We start from the raw sequence: 24460 nt of genomic DNA, 5'->3' as shown, positions 1-24460 counted from the left end.
AAACACTACTGTTTTATATCAGTGAATCTCAACAGTCAAGTACTGAATCTAGTAAACAGTTTAACCAAAAACAATAGAAGATACCTATAAGCATTTACTATTAATTAAAACATAAATTAAGTTTAATTTAAGTAGGAAAACCCCAGCAATAAAGCCGGATACCTTTATACAAGATAGCTTTAAGTTAAATATCAAAGTCATATTCAATTCAGAAGTTTGGTCCAGTGCATCTGTAAATCCATCTGCACATCGACAATGTCCTTGTCCAAATATTAAAAAAGAAAAAACACAGATCTTGCTTTTTTTATGATTTTCAGGCCAGCAAAATAGTGTTTTCCCAAAACCTTTTCTTTGAAGGGAAAAGCAACTCTCTCTGAAAGCATCCACTCTGGCTAGACTTATTATAACCTGACCATAATAGGTTGTCAAATATGTACAGTGTAATAAAAACCAAAGTATTTAAGGGTCGTGTTCTGGCTTAAAAATTTGAAGGGTCGCCATATAAACTGGATGGTTGCTGTGCCTGGTTACCTGCGAGATAAAAGAAAGAAATTGTGAGTATGCAGCAAAGTCATAAACACCACATCTGGAAAGTTCATTCTAAATACTCCTGTTAGTTCACATTTATGTTTGATGAATACGCAGATTTAAATAGTACAGTACAATGTGCCAAATTCCTTCATATTAGTAAATCCTGAAAAATGCTGCATGTGTGTTTGTGTTTATGTGTCCATGTCCGTGTCAGAGACATATATGCAAACTCCAGAAACTGAAAGCAACCACTTCAAAATAATTTTTTACAGATCAAATAACAAACTAAAATTTGATCGCTTGCAGCACATTACTGTATTTGGCCTTACTTCATAAATAATTTTTATTCTTACAGTACCCAAATCATGAGTGAAATATGAAGGGGCTGCCACTATTTGTTCCCTTCTGAAAATGCTAGCTGTATGATTGTTTATGGCTTCACTACATAGTGAGTCACTCTCTTGGACTAATAAAGTCATAGAGAAAAGTGAGGACATCAGTATGACGGCAGGGCAACAAGAACATTTTTGCAAAGTATATTCGAATGAAACTGTAAGGAAATATAAGATGCATTAAACACCAGACACTTACTGTTTGTGTGTATTATCAAGTTCTACATTTTTAAAAGTCACTTAAAGTGACATTAAACCCTCAGATTTTTTAACATAAACCAATACTGTAATGTGTGCCTTACTGTAATCCATGTTTTTTTCCCTTCTCTTTGCTGCTCTTCCTTTTAAATCCTCATGTCTTCTCATGCTGGGCAGAACTTCTGTTTTGCAGCAGACTGCCTTGTCTCTGGAATGGATACATGGTGTCCGTGTGTAAGTTCACAACCTGAGCCAGCACTACAGGAAGAGGCACTCAGCTGCAAAGCGAAGTTGTAAGCACCATGCCCGTTCCACGCATGCGCCAAGTACCGCTAGGCAGAAGAATACGCGCATGCGCACAACGACCACTTCCCACAGAAAGACGCGCAGTATGGCGCACAGGAAGTGATGCGCAGATGGAGCGTGTTCTAAGAAAAATGTGCCAAAGGCGCACAGGAAGTGACATAATAGATTAGTTCACTTCCCTATTTAAACCAAGCCAGCCTGTCACTTACTTGCTGGATTGTCTTATCAGCTCCTGTCTGTGTTGTGTCTCCTGTTTCCTGTCTTGAATATTAGATTGCCGTTGCCTGGATTTTGACCCGTTCCTGCCTCAACTACCTGCCTTGACTGCCGCCTGCCTTTTTGACCCTGGACTGTTTTGATTATTCTTCTGCCTCTTCCTTCGGTACTGCAACTGACCTCCTGGATTTTGACCTCGGCTTGCCTCGACTTTGAATTCTGGATTACCCTTCTACTTGCACGGTTTCATAACTACTGGCACTCGTGCCACTCGGTGTCTGCCTGGCCTCTGTCACCATCCTCAAAGGCTTTTAGACACGAGGTGCAAGGGAAGCCTCCTCAACCATCCAGTCTCCCAGACCAGGTTCGTAATAGTACAATCCAGCCATGTCTGAGACTGAGGGGAGTGCTTCCGCCTTGGAGTCCCTGTGCCAGGAAGTGGCCTCTGTGGCTCAGGCTGTGAAGGAGCTACAAGAGGTATACTTTCAGCTAGAAGGAAGAATGACCGCTATGGCTAATGCGGCTGTATTAGGTCCTGCACCACCCCCAGCAGCTGAGCCGATTCAAGCTCCAGACCAAGCCCAAGGATTGCATGTGCCTGAACCTCGGGTACCAATCCCGGAAAGATTCTCAGGAGATCACCCCAAATTCCGGGCTTTCAGGAATGCCTGTCGGTTGTTTTTTGCATTGCAACCAAAGACCTTCGCTTCGGAGACTGTTAAAGTGGGTTTTGTCATCTCCCTCCTTACAGGTGAACCTCAGTCGTGGGCTCATCAGCTCCTGGAAGGGGAAAGCCCTCTATTGAACTCTCTCAGCACTATGTTCGATGCCATGGCATTACTCTATGATGATCCTCAACATACCTCCACAGCGGAATCTGTTCTCAGCTCCCTTCTCCAAGGACGCCATCTTGTTGAGGATTATGTGGCGGAATTCTGTAAATGGGGAGCTGACACAGCATGGAATGAGGCCGCTCTCAAGCATCAGTTTCGTATAGGATTATCAGAGACCCTGAAGGATGTTTTGGCTCGTGTTTCTGTACCTGAAAACCTGGAAGGGTTGATACAATTATCGATCCAGCTTGATCGTAGATTCAGGAAAAGGAGGAAGGAACGGACTGGGACCGTCCGACCAACTTGGATGACCCCCAAAGCTCCGATTGCTCCACACTTTCGTTCCGCTGAACCACCTGCTGCATCATCCATGCCTGATTCAGAACCCATGCAATTGGGTATGTTAAAGACCCCGTTATCCCCAGAAGAACGTCAACGCCGTCGGCAAAACGGATTATGCCTGTACTGTGGAGGATCGGGGCACTTCCTGAATGAGTGTCCGACTCGTCCTTGTAAGTCTGCTTCTACAGTTTATGTACCTATCAGCCTGTCGCTGTTTCATGGACTATCATTTTGCCCGCTTGCACCAAATTCCTTTGAATACTAAGGCCCAGCCTTTGACCATACAACTTGCTGATGGATCCCCACCAAGTTCGGGTCCTATCACACAAGAGACCTACCCTCTGTTGACATACACAGCACACTACCATCTGGAACTTCTACGGATGGATGTCATATCATGTCCGATGTTCCCCGTAATTCTGGGATTGCCTTGGCTACAAACACATGAGCCTTCAATAAATTGGAATGCAGGAACCATAACCTTCTCTTCTCAATATTGCCTCCAACACTGTTTCGGTTCATCACCCTGTTTTGTTGTACAGCCAGAAAATGCAGAACTTGCCAGATCTGTCCCACCAGCATATCATACCTTTCTAGATGTATTTGATAAAAAGGGAGCTGACACTTTACCACCTCATCGGCCTTATGACTGTCCAATTGAGTTATTACCTGGAGCTGCCATTCCGTTCGGATGGATCTATCCCTTGTCTGAACCTGAACTCGAGACCTTGAGAAAATACATTGAAGAGAATCTCGCCAAGGGGGTTTATTAGACCATCTACCTCGCCAGCCGGAGCTGGCCTCTTTTTTGTCGAAAACAGGGACCACTCCCTTCGGCCTTGCATAGATTATCGGGACTTAAAAAAAATTACCATCAAGAATAGGTACCCACTCCCCATGGTTTTTTACTAAAATGGCCCATTTTGTACCCATGGTGGGTACCCCCTCAGCTCCTGAAACTGCCCGCACTTTCATCCGTGAGATTGTCCATCTCCATGGAGTTCTGGACAACATTGTCTCTGATAGAGGGGTCCAGTTTACCTCGAAATTCTGGAGGGAATTGTGTTCTTCCCTGGGTATCGAGCCTTGGTACTCATCGGCCTATCATCCCCACACCAATGGCCAAACCGAACGGACAAATCAAACATTGGAGCAATATCTGCGGTGCTTTTCCTCCTTCACCCAAGATGATTGGGCTTCGCTTCTTCCATGTGCGGAGTTCGCATACAACAATGCAATACATTCTGCCACGGGTCAAACCCCGTTCTTCGCCAACTTTGGATTTCATCCCTCGTTCTCTCCCGTCCTACCTGCAAATACTTCTCTCCCGTCCATCACGGCCGTATTGCACCAAATTCCTTTGAATACTAAGGCCCAGCCTTTGACCATACAACTTGCTGATGGAAGCCTTTGTCACCCAGGAATCCCTCCACTCCAACCTTGACCTGCTGAAAGGGACCCTCCAGAAAGCCCAGGATGCTTCCAGGATGTATTTTGACCGAAGGCGGAGGGGCAACCTGGAATTGCAGCCCGGGGACAGGGTGTGGTTGTCCACCCTCAACTTGAAGCTCGCCTGTCCTTCAAAGAAGCTGGCTCCTCGTTTCATAGGCCCTTTTTCTGTCCTTAGGCGCATCAATCCGGTGGCCTACGAGCTCTGTCTGCCGTCATCGTATAGGATCCATCCAGTCTTCCATGTGGCCCTCCTGAAGCCTGTGGTACCGAACACCTTCGGTGACCGGGGTGCTGCGCCACCGACCCCCCTGCTAGTCGATGGTGCGGAAGAGTACGAGGTGGAAGCCATATTGGATTGTCGTGGGAGGGGTCCGTCCCGGCGTTTCCTCATCAAATGGAAGGGATATGGGCCGGAGGAGAACTCCTGGGAACCTGCTGCCAATGTTCATGCTCCAGCCCTGATTCGGAAATTCCTGCAGAAATTTCCTCCTCATCGTGCCCAAATGGGCATCCGGAGGCTCCCCATCGGAGGGGGGCACTGTAAGCACCATGCCCGTTCCACGCATGCGCCAAGTACCGCTAGGCAGAAGAATACGCGCATGCGCACAACGACCACTTCCCACAGAAAGACGCGCAGTATGGCGCACAGGAAGTGATGCGCAGATGGAGCGTGTTCTAAGAAAAATGTGCCAAAGGCGCACAGGAAGTGATGCGCAGATGGAGCGTGTTCTAAGAAAAATGTGCCAAAGGCGCACAGGAAGTGACATAATTGATTAGTTCACTTCCCTATTTAAACCAAGCCAGCCTGTCACTTACTTGCTGGATTGTCTTATCAGCTCCTGTCTGTGTTGTGTCTCCTGTTTCCTGTCTTGAATATTAGATTGCCGTTGCCTGGATTTTGACCCGTTCCTGCCTCAACTACCTGCCTTGACTGCCGCCTGCCTTTTTGACCCTGGACTGTTTTGATTATTCTTCTGCCTCTTCCTTCGGTACTGCAACTGACCTCCTGGATTTTGACCTCGGCTTGCCTCGACTTTGAATTCTGGATTACCCTTCTACTTGCACGGTTTCATAACTACTGGCACTCGTGCCACTCGGTGTCTGCCTGGCTTCTGTCACCATCCTCAAAGGCTTTTAGACACGAGGTGCAAGGGAAGCCTCCTCAACCATCGAGTCTCCCAGATCAGGTTCGTAATAGAAGTTCTCCCCAAGCATGAAAAGACATGAGGATTTAAAAGGAAGAGCAGCAAAGAGAAGGGAAACTACCATGGATTACAGTAAGGCACACATTACAGTATTGGTTTATGTTAAAAAATCTGAGGGTTTAATGTCACTTTAAGGACCAGTTATCTGAATTAGCTGTGGTATGTGAGAGAAAACATCATGATCAGCAAGGTCTTTCTAAAATTGACAACATAATCAAAAATGTTCATTTGCTTGTGTGCCACCTTCCTGCATGAAGATAATAAATAAACGGCGGGGTAAGGCTTGACTGTGGTGTGTGGTTTTTGAAACTAGTACCTTTCATGACAAAGCACCCTTTTCTTTTAATTATCAAGAGATTTCAAAGTAGTGTAGAAAATCTCTAATTCTAAAAGAAGTTCAAAGTAATCCACAATTTAAGTACAACACAGAAATACATTCCTATTTTATATTTTCCAGTAATTATACAGACTGCAGTTCGTTCACGTTATCCCTGAATGCAGGGTATGCACAAAATCTTCATCCACTAGAGACTTTCCATGACCTGTCTGCATATTTTTCCCAAAACACACAAAGGAATCTTGAGACAAACCTCATGTCCTAGTTTTCAGAAGAGATATTTGATATAGATTCAAACACAAATATGTAAAACTAGAAATCAAGTTAAGCTCTGATTTTGCTTCACATTTTTTATTATACAAAGAAATATGATAACGAGTAGAAGTACACTGCATACATGTGATGAGCTTCTGTGTCACCTAATGTTGATTACATTCATATTTATATATATATAAACAACTCAAAAAGCTGATAGCTCAAAAGTTTAACTTTAAAAAAAAAAGTTTTTTCTGCAAATTGAACCAATCCAGATTCTGTATAGGACTTGTAGCCCACTCAAAACAACATCTATGTCTTCATTTCAGAAACAGTGAAAAACCCTACTAAGCTTGATATTTTCTCTCACACACAAGCAATGAATCTGTTCTAAAGGCCATGTGTGAAAAATAGAATATTACATGCAATCAATAAAACAAGGATTGTACATAGAACAATATCGGACCTCTGAAAAGTATAAGCATGCATATGTACTCAGTACTTGGTTTGGGCCCCTTTTGCAGCAATTACTGCCTCAATGCGGCTGGCATGGAAGCTAGCAGCCTGTGGCACTGCTGAGGTGTTATGGAAGAACAGGATGCTTCAATAGTGGCCTTCAGCTCTTCTGCTAGCTTAGGGTGACGGGAGGACGCTAGTTTGTGTCCTGCCGTTACCCTAAGGAAAACTATGGGGAAAAGCCCTGACCCCATAGTTCTCCTTTAATCACTGATAACACTAAACTGATGAACAGAAAAAGCGTTTTAATCGTCTTTTGCGGGCGCACGCAATTTTAAGGCTTGACATGTTTGGTGTCTATTTACCCGACGTGACCCTGACTTTTATGTTTTACTAAAAATATGGGTAAGAATAAATGTTTTATAACATAACGTAGGGAAACTTTTTTGGGTTTTTTTACATTTATGGTACTTTTTTAATTATATAGTAAAAAAATACCCCCCGTGGTGATTATATACCTCCAAAAGAAAGCTCTATCTGTCCCCAAACTTTTTTAACATAAATTGCAAGGCTATAGTGGATTTCTGAGATTGTGGATTTGGGGTTTTCATGAGCTGTAAGCCATAATCATCACAATTATGACAAATCACGGCTTGAACTATCTTGCTTTGCATGTGTTAGTTTCACCTTTTAAGTTGCATTAGTGAAATAAATGAACTTTTGCACGATATTCTAATTATTCAAGTTTCACCTGTATTTATCCCAAAGGCAGACAATCAAAATCCAACAAAAATAGCTTATCTTCAGCATAAAACAAAAAATAAAGTCTCACTGGCTTAAGTCTTTCTCACAGGTACAGCACCAGAATTTTTTAGTAACTTCTCACAGAACAAACAGTTCTTAGCAATGTCCAGTATAGACCAGCAGCTCACACAGCTTTCTCTAGCACACTTGTGCTACTCCAACTCCTCCTCAGATTCTGTGGAGTTTCCTGTGTTTTTCTAGCTACTTCCTCTTGCCTGGCAGTTAGCACTCTGTTGCCCCTTAAAGGAACCACAACTCAAATAGAGGGGACACATACCAACAGTCCAGGACCCATCTGTGACATCCTGTACAATACATATAGTATATCATTGACGTGCGGTACCACTTGTTCCAGGTGAGGCATTCCACCAGCCTCGCCCCCAGCACGTCCTGCCCCGCCTCCCGTCAGACAAAGCCCCACCCCCTGCCAAACTAAGCCCTGTTCCCAAGCTAGTGTAAAGAAGGAAGGGAGGAGACAGGGAGGATATAAAAATACATACTCCACATGCAATTACTTATAATGTCTTGCTGGACACAAAGCAAAAAAAGGTGTCCCTGGAAATGTTTCTGAAATGTTGCCAACTATGATATTGATGTATGTTTTCTGAGTTACTGACCTAGAAAAAAACTCCACCCCTGGAAATAACTAAGCCATACAAATTAAAATAAGAGATAATATATGGATTGAGAACATTGGATTTTTATACTTACCATAAAATCCCTTTCTTGGAGTTCATTGAGGGACACAGGATTCAGAGACATTTTGGTTATACTACTGCCTACAGGAGCATTGTGACATTGGCTAAAAAAAACAGTGACCAGTTGGTATAACCCCTCCAACTCCCAGCATACCTCAGTTTTGTAGAAATGAATACCTGGAGCAAGATCGTAGACATGGAGGGATTGGACCATTGTCCCTCAAGCACCTCCAAGAAGTAATTATAAAAATCCAATGTTGTGTCTCAATAATTAAGGGGCACAGGATTCTGAAACAACTGGGATATCCAAAAACAATCCAACAGAGGGGTGGGCAACAGCAACAAATTATTAACATTCTGATGCCATAAAGCCCAAGAAGCAATCACAGACCTCATGGTGAGTGTGCCTTAACAGGAAAGTGTGGAACCTTATCCTTAAGACCATAAGCTTGGATAATGATCTGTCTGAGCCACCGCGAATTGGTGGAATGAGAAACAGGTTTCCCTTTACGGAAACTGTCAGACTCGAATGAAAGCAGCTGCTGTGAGATAAACATGAACAGCACGTACTACATCCAGGCAGTGGAAGATAATCTACTTCTGATGCACTGGAGCTGAACAGAATGACACAAGAATAATGTCCCGGTTGTGATGGAAGGCTGAAAACACCTTGGGAAGAAGGAGACTTTGGTCCTCAACACCACCTTGTCCTTATGTAGTACCCCAAAAATTTTTTTTGCAGCACAAGGCCCCCTGCTCAGTCTTGCTAAGGTGATGACAACCTTGTGAATAAGAGTGGAAAGGGGAATATCACTGATAGGTTCAAAGGGTACTTAACAAAAACCCTGCAATATGTGTAATAAAACCAAATAATTATACAAAGCAGCCACAAACAATTTTACAAGAAACACCTGTAAATTAAAATGACTTATCAGAAAAAAAATGTAGCACTTTTTTTTAAAAAATATCCCGCCGGTTCCGCCCCCTGCGACGCGTACGCTCGCAAGCGACGGAAGCCGGCATTGGCCGCAGAACACAGCGCAGCTCCAGGGACGAGGTAAGTAAATGCTATGCGGCTTTCCCGAGTGTAGCTCGGGGTTACCGCTTATGGTATGGAAAAGTAACCCAGAGCTACACTCGGGAATACCGCCAGGGAGGTTAAGCAATAAGTCGGGTCCAATGCTGAATTCTGAAGTTTCAGAATCCAACTGGACCTTTCCAAGGTTTGTATTGTCTGCACCACAGTGTCAGCCAAAACCTGTGCTAAATGTTCTCTCAATAGGAGGTTGTCCATATATCCCACAATAAGCACATCCTGGGAGGGTAGCAAGGCTAGACCACACATTTGGTGAACACTAGAGGTATGCAGGATGGGCTTAACAGTAGGAAGTGCTGGAAGTGTTAGGGACCCAGACCAATGTGAAAAGTTTGGAAAGTGGTGGCACCTCTTAATGCTGAAGAAGATTTTTCAGCAAGCCTAAGGGGACTTGGAAGTCCAAGGTTTGAGGTTGAAGTGGGTACCTGGCTTTAGACTGCCTTTGGAGGTTAAGGCCTCAGAGTAACAAAGGGAACTATTCTTGGTCTCAGACGGGTGCTGAGCCTTCCCGGCCTGAGGTCTAGGCTTCTTCTGTTGTGGTAGATAAGTACCCCTTTCCCCACTCACAGATGTGATGAGTGTGTCTAAGGCAGCTCCACAACGATGCTGTCCCTTGAAGAGCGTGCACAGTAAACATTTTTTGCATGTCTGTTCCTTATCCCAGCATTTTTAGCAAAAGAGTTTGCATTTTCACTGATGGGAGACTCATATGGACAACGAGACAGATGGTATCTACTAACCCATCAACAAAACAGTCTATTTTGCATTCATGATAGACTGAAGGGGGATAGCCTGTGTAGAGGTAGGCCAATGAGGAGGGAGTTGCAATAGTCAAGACGAGAGATAACAAGGGAGTGGATGAGTAATTTTGCCTGAGGAAGAGACGTATTTTGGAGATGTTACAAAGGTGAAGGCGGCATGATTTGGATAGTGATTGGATGTGGGGAAGAAAGGTGAGGTCCAAGTCAAGGATGACACCTAGGACCTTCGCATGGGGGGAGGGCTGGATAGTTGTGTTAACAATCTCAAGGGAAAAGTTTGGGGAAGGTGCACGGGCAGGAGGAAATATCAAGAGCTCAGTTTTTGAAAGGTTGAGTTTTAAGAAGTGTTGCGACATCCAGACTGATATGTCAGTTAGTAGATTAGTGACACGCAAGGACACTGAGGGGGAGAGTTGCAGAGTAGAGAGATAGATTTGAGTGTCATCGGCATAGAGATGGTATTGGAAGCCATGTGTGGTTATTAACTGACCAAGAGAGGAGGTGTAGATAGAGAAGAGAAGGGGTCCAAGGACAGAGCCTTGGTGGACCCCTACAGAAAGAGGAAGAGGAGGGGAGGAGTTAGATTTGTAGGTGACACTAAAGGAGCGCTTAGACAGGTAAGATAAGATTTATGGATGGGATCCTTAAAACCAGGTGCATCCTCCAGAAGGATCATTAGAGCTTTACTAAGATATTGTCAGGACCACAGTAGGAATGACCCATTTTTAACAAAAGACTCCTCAGATGGGTAAAGAGCTGCCAGAGCTTATCAGGTGCATGCCAATCCCAATAAAGGATGTCTGGGACTAATGGGTGCACTAAGAAGGTCTTAGTAGTTTAAGTAAACTATAGTTTACTTTTGTAGTTTATAGTCAAACTACTGTAGTAAACTATACAGGTAGCAGCACTTGTAGAAGCTCCAGGATGTTCTTTCAATATCAAGGTTGTGCGCACAACATCTGTGAGAGTTGAAACAGTCTCTAAGCTTCTTGAGGCTCCTCGGGGGCAATATCTTTTTTGAAACTCTTCATTAGACAGAAGGCTCAGAGCTGGCTCAGGCAGATCAGATATAGATTACGTAGTGGAAGGTGTAGGAGTATGCTTTTGGCATCAGTGGTGAGAATCAGTAATCAGGTATGCAACTTGTCTCATCAAAACTTGCAAACCTGCAGTGAAATCCTGAAGGGAGAGAACCAAGTGGGGAGCCACGGCTGAGCTAAGGAAGACTCAGAGTAGTGTAGGGACTCAAGAAAAAGACAACATTTCAGGCTATCAAGAGAGTGCACTGTGGGCAACACTTGGATCGAGAGCAGAAGAGACCCAGTACTGCAGGACTGCTTCCCATATGTCTGGGATCTGACATGTTGCACTGCACGGCACCAAAAATATGGCTCAGGATATAAGGTTGAGTACTCTATGTCACTTGCAACGAGGAGCGGTAGCACAAGATTTTTCCTTACACTGAACTGGAAAGAACATGCATGCGTGCATGCCTGACACTCCTCTTAATTTAGTGCAACATCACTCAGTCCTTCAGTATTAACTCTTTCCGTGTAAAACAATGGAAAATAGAGATAATGAAGGTGCCCAACAGTCCTACTCATAAAGTGAGTCATCAGAGACTGGGTCACACTAGAGGCTGTGGAACAGCTCAAGCCTGGAATGCACCACAGCGCAGAAAACCCTCAATCCTCCAGTCCAGCAGGGTTCTGGTATAGCCTTCAAAGCTACTGTATTTCTGGGGATATGCTGATCCAGATAACTGGGTATAGAGAGCATCTGAAGCAGCGTATAGGGACGTCTTGATTAAAGAAAAAATGTTTCCTTGAAGAGAAAAGGAAAAATGGCTAGTAAAGACAGAAAAAAGAGAACCATTCTACTAGAACATTAGCAAGGAACCCGAGGTATGTGGGGAGTTAGAGGGTTTAAACCGATAGTCACTTTTTTTGTATAACCCGATTGTCTCTGAATACTGTGTCCCTCAATAAAACGAGCATGAAACACAATTACTCAAAATCATAATTCCATCCAAGAAAACAGCAGGAATAATGAGAAGGTTATTACTAGTAACATTGGACTGACTGCTTTACTATGTCTTAAATAATTGTATCAATCATGTTTATGTACTTACTTGAAAGTTGTTTTTGCAGCTGTCTGACCAAGGCAGCAGTTTGCTGTTGTTGTTGAGTTTGTTGTGAGCCTTGTCTAGGGAACTGTAAGACATGATTTACAAACATCACATATAATAAACAATGTATGAAGGCCCTAGAGGTGTATTGACCTTACATGTATAGTGCAGTTTATTAAACCAGCTTATATTGTGTCATTATTGGCCTATTATTGGACAGAAATGCTCAGTACTGCATGACAGTGAACAACTATGTATTCATTTTAAATAGAAGATTGGCATTATACAAGCACAGATACATTCTAAACAATTAACTGTTCCATGTCAAAACATTCATTTACTGTGCTGGTAAGATAGAAACCAATCAGCATGAACATTTCAGTCATCAGACATCAGAAAAGTGAAATCAGATCGGACAACTACTCTTACTCTTAACATTCCCATTTCAAAGTCTGTAGCATTCACCTAGAGTCATCATCTGCAATCCTCCAAGAGGGAAGATGTACAGAACAAAATGTTATTATATAAAAACTGTTCACTCATAAACCCCTTAAGTATCTTATTGAAAATGGCTGCAGTGGTTTAGGTAAAACTCTACGTTTAACTGAGTAGACTTTCTGACTATATAGCAGTTGTAGTTTTTCTTTGAAAGCATCAGAAGTTCATTGACAGGGTTATTCAGTGAAGGGTGAAGAGTTTGGAGAAGGAAGGAGAAGTGAACAATCTAGGACAACATAGCTGAACTGGAAAGTGAGCTGAATTGGAGAATTTGTCCAAATCAACTATGTTGTCCTAGATTGTTCACTTCTCCTGCCTTCTCCAAACTCTTCACCCTTTTGTGAATAACCCTGTGAGTGTTTTTTCTTGTTGCTTGAAGATTTGTGTTATATACTTCAGCCTGATTATGCCTAAAAGGTCTTTCTACGAGCAACAGAAAACACAAGATACCAGCTATTACCTCTTTAACCAGATAAGCCTACAGCTATGAGGTCTAGGGAAAGGCCCATGTAACAAGGTCTAACTAATCAAAAGTAATAGCAGGATTTTTTGGTAGCTGCTCTTAAACTGACACTAAATTTAGGAATTACATCTTAAAAATGCATTCAAGTACCTTAAATATTAAACATTATATTGGTTTGTACATGTATCATCTCCATTTCCCTTTTCTCTGTTTCCTAGTGTTCAGTTCCATCACATATTTAGGTGACACTAAACTAAAAGAGTTAAATCTTATAAATGCATTCAGGTACCTTAAATGTTTTTATTTGTGTATCACTCAAATCATCTCTGAATTGGTGCTGACGCTGTCCTTCCTTCTGGAGGGTGGCTACTTTTATTCCCAAAGGTCCCTGTGCAGTGGCGTAACCAGTGTAACGGGTGCCCGGGGCAGAACAAAATTTTGCGCCCCCCCCCAGCGATATGTGGGGGTGTACAAGTACAATGAGAGTATGCTGTGACTTGTTGTAATTAAACTACAAGTCCTAGCATACCCTCATTGTCCCTGTACACCCCCCTCAAAAACTATTACCCAGGGAACTACAAGTTCTAGCATGCCCTCAATGTCCTGTACGCCCCCTAGGAGATATGCGACTGGCGCTGTAAACAGACAGGCGCCATGAGGTTCCAGCAAGTGAGGGACCTAAGGGAAGCTGAACGTATTAAAAAATTAAATAATTAAAAAAAAAAAGTTAAGTGTCGGTATTGGTGTCCCCTGCTCCCATGAGCTATACAGTGGCATGGGAGGAGCAGTGCAGTGAGGCTGTGTGTCTCCAAAGCAGGGAGCCTGTCATGTTTTTTTAGACTGGCCGGCCCGCCCACCCGCGTTGTCAGTTGCTAGGCAGAGGTCGGGTGATCACTGAAGTCCCGATCTCCTATCTCTGCAAGAAACAGCAGGGGGAGAGAGAAGGCCAGGAGGGAGATGAAGGGAACGGGGAGGGAAAGAGACCAAAGACTAGGCATCCTGCATCTCCAGGTAGGAAGAAAGCAGACGGGCCCACCTTATGGTCACAGTCCACCCCTGTTCGCAGGATCCAGCTTGTCACTGGCCAGCGCCCCCCCCCCCCCCCCCCTCCCCCCCGCCGTGCCCCCACTCTCTCCTCTCCCTCGGGGCTTTTGCCCCGCCTGCCCCCCCCCGGTTGTTAAGCCACTGTCCCTGTGTGTGTTGTAAAGTAGCCACCACTCCAAGTTCGTTCCTGTGATGGTCTACAATCTCAATACAAATTGATAAACGGAACAAGAGATTGTAATACATCACGGGAGCGAGCTTGGAGTGGTGGCTACTTTGCAACACACATGGGGACCGTGGGGAACAAAAGTAGCCACCCTCCAGAAGGAAGGACAGTGTCAGCGCCAATTCAGGCTCCGTTTTTTTCCTCCCCCCCAATGCAGCTGTAAGGACTTACCTTATGTGATGCCTCTTGATGTGAACATCTTCACTGATGCTCTGCGGTGCCTTCTTTTTCCTCCTGTGTCCCACCGAGTCGGTCCTGCATGCACGCTTCTGGCATGCGTACATTTACTCACATTGTCTCACGCCTCGTCTCCCCTCCGGTAATATCAAGTGCGCTTGCACCAGTGCACATTATATCCTGCATGGGCATCTGGGGAAGCTGTATTCTGCAGCTGGGAGCGAGTGGCACAGATGCAGGTACATTTTTAATTGTTTGGCCACACGGCACTTTTTTAAAATGTTGAGGCACACTATACTGCGCGGTAGCAGTAGAACATTTTTTTAAAATGAGCATTTAGTACCACTTTAAGCTACTTAAATGCATTTTTAAGATTTAACTCTTCAAAGATTTCAACTGAGTTTAGTATCACGTTAAGAAGGACTTTTTAAAATGAAGTATGGCATACAGGCTGACAATTAATGGAGTTCTAGAAAGATGCCTTTCAGAAAAACCTTTTAAACTGGATAACATTTAATATAACAGAATAATTTCCTGTTACTCCGGGTATCATTTCAAATCTGCTATCCATAATGTGGCTAAACAGAGAAGCAAGGGCTGGAATAATGGGAAAAATGCCAATGCAGAAGTATCTTAAAAAATACTTGATAAACGTGAGTTGCAGTTTTATTGAATTCAGATGATCGCACAGTTTATCAGAAATTTCTAAGATTCTTTCCAGTCACAAGGGAACTGGAAAAGACAACACGCATTTACTTTAAACTGGTATATTTTATATGAATGCCTACATGTACTGTATGTTCCAAAGCAAACTCCCCATAGAATTAAAAAAGACTTGGAATTGCAAGAGCTGACTGGGCAGCTTATAAAGCAATGGACATCATGGGACTGTGAATCTATTTTATGGAGAGTGGTCTAAACAAAGACAAGGCACCTCACATAAATACTGAACAGCAGCAAACCTGACAATTATTGTATATACAGTATGTTATAGATTCGTTTCGTTCCGAATCAAAATTTGTATGAATGTTCTCAAATTTGAACATTCGGACACATCCGAATTTCCGTATCCCAATGCATCCAAATTCATCCGAATTTATGTTTCTGAATTTCGGATCCTGTCCGAATTTCGTTCAAAAACGAAAATTGAATCGGACATGTGACTTTTCTGGCCAATCAGATGTGTTTTTCGCTTTAATGCATCTGAATGGGTCTGAATCCGAATTTTTCAATTGCATTCGGGAGCTCCTGAATGCCATTCAAAGCTTCTGAATGCCATATAGAATACTACTTATATATACATAATACTAAAACTGATGCTCCAAGACCCGAATGGAGTCTGAATTTCCGAATAGCATTCGAGAGCTCCCGAATGCCATTTAGGTCTGGAAGCCTCAATTTAATATGGCTCCCAGACTTTCTGGAGCTCCCGAATGGTAATTCGGCTTTAGTGTGAATATCTGTATATGGATTTCTGTTGCATTCACAATGAATATTCGTAAACTAATCTGAAACTAAACGTCCGAATCAGAAACTCGAACCAAATTGAATTTCAGATCCGAATCCCAAAATAACTAAATATCCGTACCGAACCAAATTTTTCCACAGCTTACGTGTCTAGTATGTTATTGTAATATATATTGCCACCGCTTTGTGACAGCCAACAATAAAAAATAAAAAGCAAAAATGTAATAGATTGCAGCTTACCAATTCTTAGATGAGGTGGCTACACTTTCTTTTTTAGTTTTTTTTCACCTGCTGCTCCCACCAGTATGTCTGTTACTTTTAACATTATGAGGCCAAAGTGTCCAGCAAAAGTGTCAGATAGAGGGTTGAAATGGAAGAGAGCCCTCCGCACACCTTACAGCAGTCCCGGCCAATTTAGGATAATGGTGCTCGAAGTGACCAAATCACGGATGGCAGTGTATGCAGCATGTGCAATTAATCACCTGCAGTTTAACCCTCAGTTAAGCAGTAGACCCTGCAAGACTAGCTGAGCTTAGTTTGTCACAACTAGGGATGGGCTGCATGTTCGAGTCGAATATAGGTTCGACTCGAACATAGCCTGTTCTAGCGTTCGCAGAACGCCGAACATTACGGGATGTCCGCGGTCTGTTCGACCGTGGAACATCCCACAATGCACTGCGCCGTCCGAAACAGTAATTGGCTACAGTCTTGAACCTGACCGCAGGTGTTTCAAAAGTTCGAATTAGAACCGAACACGGGGGTGTTCGGCTCATCCCTAGTCACAACCAGAGTTAATAGGAGCTGTTCATTTAAAGCAACATGGAAAAGTTATTTTAGAATGCATTCTACTTTAAAGAAAATTTTAAGCCAAAATAATGGCAAGATAACCATTATTAGCTCATTAAAAGACAAAATAGAAAAAATTGCTTTTGTTGCAATTAGGGATGCACCAAAATGGAATTTTAAGACTGAAACTAAAAAATGTGTCAGGCCAAAAATGAAAACTGAAACCAAAAATGGCTTTTTCTCCCTAATCTTCTTTTTTTTTAAATAATTATTTTTTATTATTTTATTTATATATATTTGTTTTTACTTTAATGTTGGAGGCTCTAAGGAAATATCAGGGGTCTAAACAGACCACTAATATTTCCCTTTTAAAATAGAAAAAGAGATTGAAGACACAGATTCCTCAAGCCCCTGTTATAAATGAACAGGAATCCTCCATATTGAGTGTTCCTATTCATTCATACATTGTGGAGATGGTGTACTTACTATGTCCACAATCATAAATTAATGGGAAGGTATGTAGATCACTTCCCATTCATTCATAACCAGGACATAGTAAAAACACTGTTCAGCTGATTGGTGAGTGTTTGTATACCCGCTCTCCATCCTGAATCGGCTATCACAGGAGGGGGAAAGGCAGTGGGTGAGGAGAGCTCCGCCACCTGTGACACATCAGAGCACTCTCCTCCAATCACGGCTTTCTATCCTGACACAGGAGGCAGAGCCGGGAGGTGTTGCTTACCCTCCTGTGACAGATCACAACTGTCACTGCTCCGCACCGTTCGGCATCCTGATACAGGAGGCGAAGGCGGGAAATGTGGGAGGAGAACTCTGCCTTCTGTGACAGATTGCAGCTGTTAACCCCCCGGACCGCTCTCCATCCAGACACAGGCTGACCCAGGAGGTGAGGGCAGAGAGTTCGGCCTCCTGCAATGATGACAGCTGCGCAGCGCCCTGTCCATCCTGAAAATTTCTCTCCTCCCCGCTGGGCACAGGCGCTGCATCGGAGGCGACACAGACCGCCGCCTAGAAGGGAGGAGAGAAGCTAGGATACACTGAATTTTCAGCCGCATTTTCGACTGTCATGGCATTTTCAGCAATTTGCCAAAAGTGTAATTTTTCGGCCGAAATGTTTCAGTGGCCGAAATTTTGGTGCATCCCTAGTTGTAATATTTTATTTTAATCTGGAGCTCTCCTCTGCAGTACTTCTTTTGTCCACAAGATCCCCTTGGTCTGATGGCTACCATCATTCAACCCACTTCCTCTGAGCCCAAATTGTCCTGGACCCACCCTAGTCTATGATAAAACAGTGAAAGGAGGAGCAGCACAGTGAGGAGCTCATCTTTCTGTCACTCTGCTTTCTCTTCCTATCAGTATGCTCCTTGTCAGCACAGAACTAATTGACTTATTGTACTGCTTCTTCCTCTCACACTCCAGCCCTGCTGAACAGAACCTGCATGGAGCTGATACTGGGTCAGATTCAGGCACTTACACTGCTTGTATTTAAAATATATATTTAATGATGCATTAAAGATTACAGAGCATGGATCTGTGCCTATTATAACGGCCTAGAGTTCAGCTTTATTCCTAAACCCTTTCTAGCTTCAAGCTGCTTTACACAATTACATTTATCATTTTCAGACAAAAAGGCAGCTTCTTACAAGAGGCGTGATGAAAATATCTAACCACTTAGTTCATTGAGTAGTGACCCAGGTCAAGCACTTCACTATAATTTTCCCATAATGTGAAAGGACGTCAGAGCAGAGGAACACAGAGGGGAAAACAGATCTACAAACCAACAGCTTTTGCCAAACCTTGCTTCGCTCTAAATTTCACATCAAGTCATTAGATATCACATGCACATCTAATTACACACAGGGGGGAAAATTCATGCTCCTTGTACAAACATAACATCGGCATGCAGTCTCTCCCCTTTCAAACTCTAAATCACTGTACCTGCAAAGAATGTTTTTATCTTCCATATATAATGGTTGGGCTGCGCTTTAAGGGACCCTTGAGAAATACTTGTGTGACACAACTTCAAGTCGGCAGTATTCAATGCAAAAGTGAAATCATTGAGAAGTCTGTATGACTCCAATTTTCAGACAGAATGGAAAAAAAACTTAAAATGTAAGCATGTAAATGATGGCTCCACTGCTGATTTTGTTGGGCCTGATTAAAATGATGAATTACTTGGAACTATGTTGTAAAATGCTATATTGTAGCGGTTAGCGGTAGGGAGTAAAATATAGTAATTAACAATTGCTCGCTATGACACAAAAAAAGATTTAGGGTTATTTAATGAGTTGCAGACATCCAAACTGAGTTAACAGTTGAAGAAATAAGCTGAGTGTATTTCAGGCGATTTAAACAAGGTTTTTTTTTGCACATATTTCAGGTGTTTTTAGGTTTGAGTGTTTTTGTTTTAGCCAATGGAAAGATAGTTAATAGGAGGAGGAGATGGTTGTTAGGCACAAAATGGTACACACAAAAAACACGTTACGAGAACCAGCTCTTTTTTGAGCTTCAAGCAACAGGTGACAGAACGCTTAGGTGTTAACAGGCACCATTAAAAATAATGTGAATCATCATGCTGAACCTTACTGTGCTTCAGAAAACACAGAGCAAAACACTCAGGTGTGAATGGCAACTTAGACCAAAGAAGTGAAGTAAAATGGGGATGGATATGTAATGTGTGACAGTTATACTTTGGTAGGTTCAAAACCATGGTCTAAAAAGTTCCCCAATGGTGCACAGACAACAAAAAGTAAACTTAGCAAGGGCTTTAACCCTGCCCTACTCTATCCAAAACTAGAAAAAAAATTGGCTATGCATCCACTTTAAGAAATTAGTTTTAAAAATTTCATATCATGACCCTAAAACTGAGATTCCTTTTTTTGATTCTACTGCAAAGACACTTCAATATAAACAATAAAAATATTCACTGTATTTACCAAAGGTTGTTGTGCTTGCATGGCTTGAAGGCCAAAGGCTTGCTGACTCTGTTGTTGCTGCAGCTGAAAAATATACATCAGAGGTCTTTAAACACCAACATCCTTTTATTTGCCATCCGCATATGACACATATTGCAAGCAAACGATTATCTTAACTATTTAAAAAAGAATTATAATTTCATCAGCATGTAGTAAACGGTATCAGTATGACATGTCTGCTTATTAATAAATGAAACCTTTCTATAACCCTGTATATGTATACAGTATATACAGGTGAAAATCGAATAATTAGAATATTGTGCAAAGTTCATTTATTTCACTAATGCAACTTAAAAGGTGAAACTAATATATGAGATAGACTCATTACATGCAAAGCAAGATAATTCAAGCCGTGATTTGTCATAATTGTGATGATTATGGCTTACAGCTCATGAAAACCCCAAGAACCCCAAATCCACAACCTCAAAAAAGTAGATTATTACATGCAATCAATAAAACAAGGATTGTACATAGAGCAATATTGGACCTCTGAAAAGTACAAGCATGCATATGTACTCAGTACTTGGTTTGGGCCCCTTTTGCAGCACTTACTGCAATTACTTTTGCACGATATTCTAATTATTCGAGTTTCACCTGTATATAGATATAGATATATATAGATATATGGATATATCTATATTTATGTACTTTTCAAATGACAACCTTTTTATTATTGCACTAAAGGTTCCATCCATCCTGCAAATTATTGTATTGGTTTTTTTTAAATATTAATTTTTTGAATGAATGTTCATATGAAAATCTACTAGAATATGGTCAGCTTTACACTTTAAGGCCCCTTTCAGTTTTTCAGGGAGACTCCTATCGGATGCCTAATTTAAATATATGGACAGGCAAATCTAAATGCATGGGCATCTGTTTACATCCGGTTGCCCCCACCTCTGGAAAAAAATATAGAATAGTGTTCCGTTTCGCCAGACATGATCGTGCTGGATCGAGGGTAATCAGATGCAAACTGACACATGTCTGTTTACATCCTATTCCCCATAGACCAATATGGGATCCTGTCATCACAAGAAGGGTGAAAAAACTGGACAGACACATATGTCACATAGTAACGCTCCAATGAATCCACTCCTGATCGGACAGTGTGAAAGGTGTCCAATGTTTGATAGGTGTGTCCACTGGCCAAATGTTCTGTGCTAAAATGTGTCCCTCTTTCAAATATCAGAAGGTTGGGAGTTAAGTAATTCTATTTAGCTTCTTACCAGTTTTCCTCTGGTTATATAACCAATTTTAGCATGTAATAAATGCAAAATATATGTGTGTTCTTCAAGAATATATTAGCCCCTAAAAAACAAGCAGAATGTAGACATTCTAGACTGTACAAAAATGCCATGCCATGCCATTTATATTAAACACTTATGTTTTTGAACAGATGGTTTTAATAAAGCTGTGATTCTTGCTGGCAGTGGTGGGCGACTTTTTGGGAACTCCTAAAAGTGTTAACAGTCTGCTTTTTCTACCTGTACAAGCCTCTGCTGGCGCATTTGCTGCTGTCTCTGTCTCACTTGCTCTTGATTAAGTTGCACTGAGTTAACGTTCACGGTTCCTTGTTCCAGACCTCCTCCAATCAAAGCGTTCTGCAAGGCTGGATGAGTAAACCTGGATGAGAAAAACATGTGATAGTTAATAATGCTGAAGCTTCCAGCACAGTTCCTTCACCTAAGCATGTAACATGCCTTGAGAGAATACTGTAAGCCATTTTCAAAACAGCTGTCACTCACACTTTCTGAGAAAGTAGGAGGAATGTCGACACCTTGTTCCCCTCTAGACCACAATATCTTAATAAATAAAACATGTCTAACAAAGGTAACTTGCAAATTCCTAAAGAGATGTAGACTGTATAATCTAAAATGAATTAGGTTCTACAAGAAAGCAAAAAAGCAAACCTGTAATAAGGAAACCTGCACTGTACCCATGGACAGCCTAAGACAAATAAAGCCTTTCTGACAGTTCCAGCAACCATAATTCAGCTATTTGTTATAGACAGAGAATATCTCTGTGGCCGTGCTCTGCACATAATTACTGACTTTACCTTTCCTTATTATATAGGGTTATTTTTTTCCATTTAAAATCTTCTATTATTTCAGAAAGAATAAACAGTCTGCTGCTGTTCCTTCATTATCCAATCACATTGTGACGGTAGGGTGGTGACTTTCTTATTTGCAGCAGTGGAAAGTAGACTAGGTTGGCTCTGTTGTAAGTCAGGGGTGTGTAAATTTAAGTAGATAGGCAGGAATACAAATTCTTATGTATTTTAATTATGTATATAGCTATTTTTCTGGTATTCAGCTCTACTGAATGGGTGCAACATGTTGCAGGAAATCTGTCATTGGAGAAACATGGAGATTGACACTTTATGTTCAGAACAGGCCTCCAATCTCCCATGTATTTTTTTTACTATAAAGACAGAGTAATATGCCCCAGTACACCTCTGGAAATTGCTGACCTCTCCTTTTCAAAATACAAGTTACCTGGTTGTTAGCCTGACCCTTTTCTTTCAGTACTGACCTGGAACAGGTATGCAGATGAGGATTTCTGACTTTTCTCTGACTTTCCTGATCTTCATATTCTGCCAGGGTCAGTGGCTTAGAAAGCACTGAAACCATACTCAGCACAACAGCCAGGCAGATAGTATTTCCAGAAGAAAACAAACAATCAAAGCCCCAAATTTCTCTAATAACAGGCCTGCAAGGTTTAAGTACTGCAACACCCAAATAATTGGAAAATTATAGTTCTGGCAAGCAGTTTACCTGTAGTACACTTGTTATAATTCCAGCAGGATCTTACCGTTGATTACTTGCCACGGTTTGTATATAGGTAGCTCCCTGCTGTTGCAAGTAACCACTGGGCTGTTGTTGCATCTGTCGTAGTCGTTCTACTAGGTCAGAGCTTGGAAGAGCATTAGCATTGGTTCGTTGATTATGACTAGGTGAAAGTAATATATTCCCACTTTGATGTTGCTGCACTGGTACCTGGGTGCCATACATAGTATACCCATGTGGAAAAGGCTGAAACACAATAATACACTTGCATAAGCAACGTTAAAATAAAGCACTGCAATGGAATTTATAGCCACATAAATATTCTCATCACATTCTGTGATTATTAATTCTTAGTTCAATATGTATTTAATTTAAATTAAAACTTCCAACTGTTAATAATAATTAGATATTGATGTTAAGTTTTCTAAGTATGGTGGTGCCTGCACATTTGAAGGTAATCATCCTAGCACTGATAAGGCTTTTTATTGGCTATGAAAACTATGCTAAATAACTGCCTTGGCAGGCGCTTTGCCAATTCCTAGAGATTGTTAGTGTATATGGAACAGTACAGGAATGAAAAGGACACACATCATTCCCAACTTAGAGCATCACACAGCACATAGAACACACTACACACAGCAGCACCCTCTCTAAATAACACAATAGACACGGCACAAAGCAGCACTCAACATATACCGAAAAAAAGACATGGCACATAGCAGCATGCACCAAACCCAGCACACTAGACATGGCACATAGAAGCACACAACATACTCAACACACTAGACATGGCATGTAGTAGCGGACACCAAATCCACCACAGTAGAAATTGCACATGGTGGGGCAAATCTTGAACATTAATTATGGCCATTTTAAATGCAAATGGGCAAGGGATTGTAAAAAAGAGCATGGGGAGCTGGGCATTGCCATTGGGGACATGGACTAATGCAAAGAAAATTTCAAATAAACTATTCAGCTGGGTGAGGGCCCTACATTTTATGCAACTTCGAGGGCACATAGAAAAAAAGCCAATTGTTCAAATTAAATACTTGGGAGATGGCTTTCAGCTATATGTGTTATGGAACAGTGTGATTCTCCCAGACAGAGTCATTGATACTGTTTTCCTGCATCACATAAATTGCATGTGTGATACTTTTTTTTACTTTTGAATTATTCCTTTGCTTGCATACAGCAACAGCAACCCAATCCAATTCAGCTTGAAAAAAAAAGTATTTTGCTGCAATACCTGATTAGTTTATCCATCTAGCAGTAATAGGCCAGAACTGAGCATTGGAAATAGCCGACCCAACAGATCTAAAAGTTATTGGAAGGTTTACACTATTAAAACATAAAATTATGCTTAAGCCCTCAACTTTCTACCAATTGCCAAACAGTGGCAAAATATGTTTTATAGCACACTTTGTGATCTTACTTTAGTGCAGTACTACAGTACTGCAGTATCTGCAAGGCAGATTTATGCAGGGGAAAAAAAACAGTTCTAGATTTCAGAAATAATAGCCAGGCATATAGCACAGTGGCTGAAGAGTATGTATGCAGCTCAACTGGGCAGCAATCTGAGGGAGAGATGAATCATCATCAAGAAATAAAAATTAGACTGTTATTTTAGAGGCACCAGCCAGAAATATTGTATAGCAACACTGCACATTTTGTAAGCAGTTTTACTTAGCTGTTATGCTAGAGGAAGAGGCAAAGAGGGGAGGCAGCTGTCAGATGACAAAGGCTAGAAATATTGCAGACACACAGGCTCACATCATGTAAGTGTTTTTACTAGGCCGCAATAGAAGAGGGAGAGACCAGATAGGTAATCAGGTAAGGCAGATTTTATCATAAAATACAACTTAAGTTGTATTAGTCATGAGAAAAAGTCTGTAAATACTGTACAGATGCCATAGAAAGCATTTCAGCAGTTGGAGTAGGCTGCACTTTAAGACTAGAACAACACATACAGCCCATCATGCCAAATATACAAAAACAAAAGTGTATTTTTAC

At 41.9% G+C, this 24460-nt stretch overlaps 1 protein-coding gene across 1 annotated transcript in view; it reads right to left on the bottom strand.

The window, feature by feature from the left end:
• Window positions 1-303: 303 nt before the first annotated feature.
• The window catches only part of MED12L (mediator complex subunit 12 like), a 339629-nt gene continuing 315472 nt past the window's right edge, over window positions 304-24460 (bottom strand). Inside the window, exons 39-43 of the mRNA XM_018565890.1 lie at window positions 22476-22696; window positions 21149-21287; window positions 19626-19688; window positions 12014-12095; window positions 304-531 (exon numbers count right to left, since the gene is read on the bottom strand). Coding sequence (XP_018421392.1) covers window positions 479-531; window positions 12014-12095; window positions 19626-19688; window positions 21149-21287; window positions 22476-22696 — 558 coding nt within the window. The 3' untranslated portion in view covers window positions 304-478. The remainder of the gene's footprint in view (window positions 532-12013; window positions 12096-19625; window positions 19689-21148; window positions 21288-22475; window positions 22697-24460) is intronic.

Source organism: Nanorana parkeri, unplaced genomic scaffold, assembly GCF_000935625.1.
Source record: "Nanorana parkeri isolate BGI_ZX_2015 unplaced genomic scaffold, ASM93562v1 scaffold898, whole genome shotgun sequence".
Classification (NCBI taxonomy): Eukaryota; Metazoa; Chordata; class Amphibia; order Anura; family Dicroglossidae; genus Nanorana; species Nanorana parkeri.
Note: the sequence above shows the minus strand (reverse complement) of the source record. Positions and strands in the feature narration are given on the sequence as shown.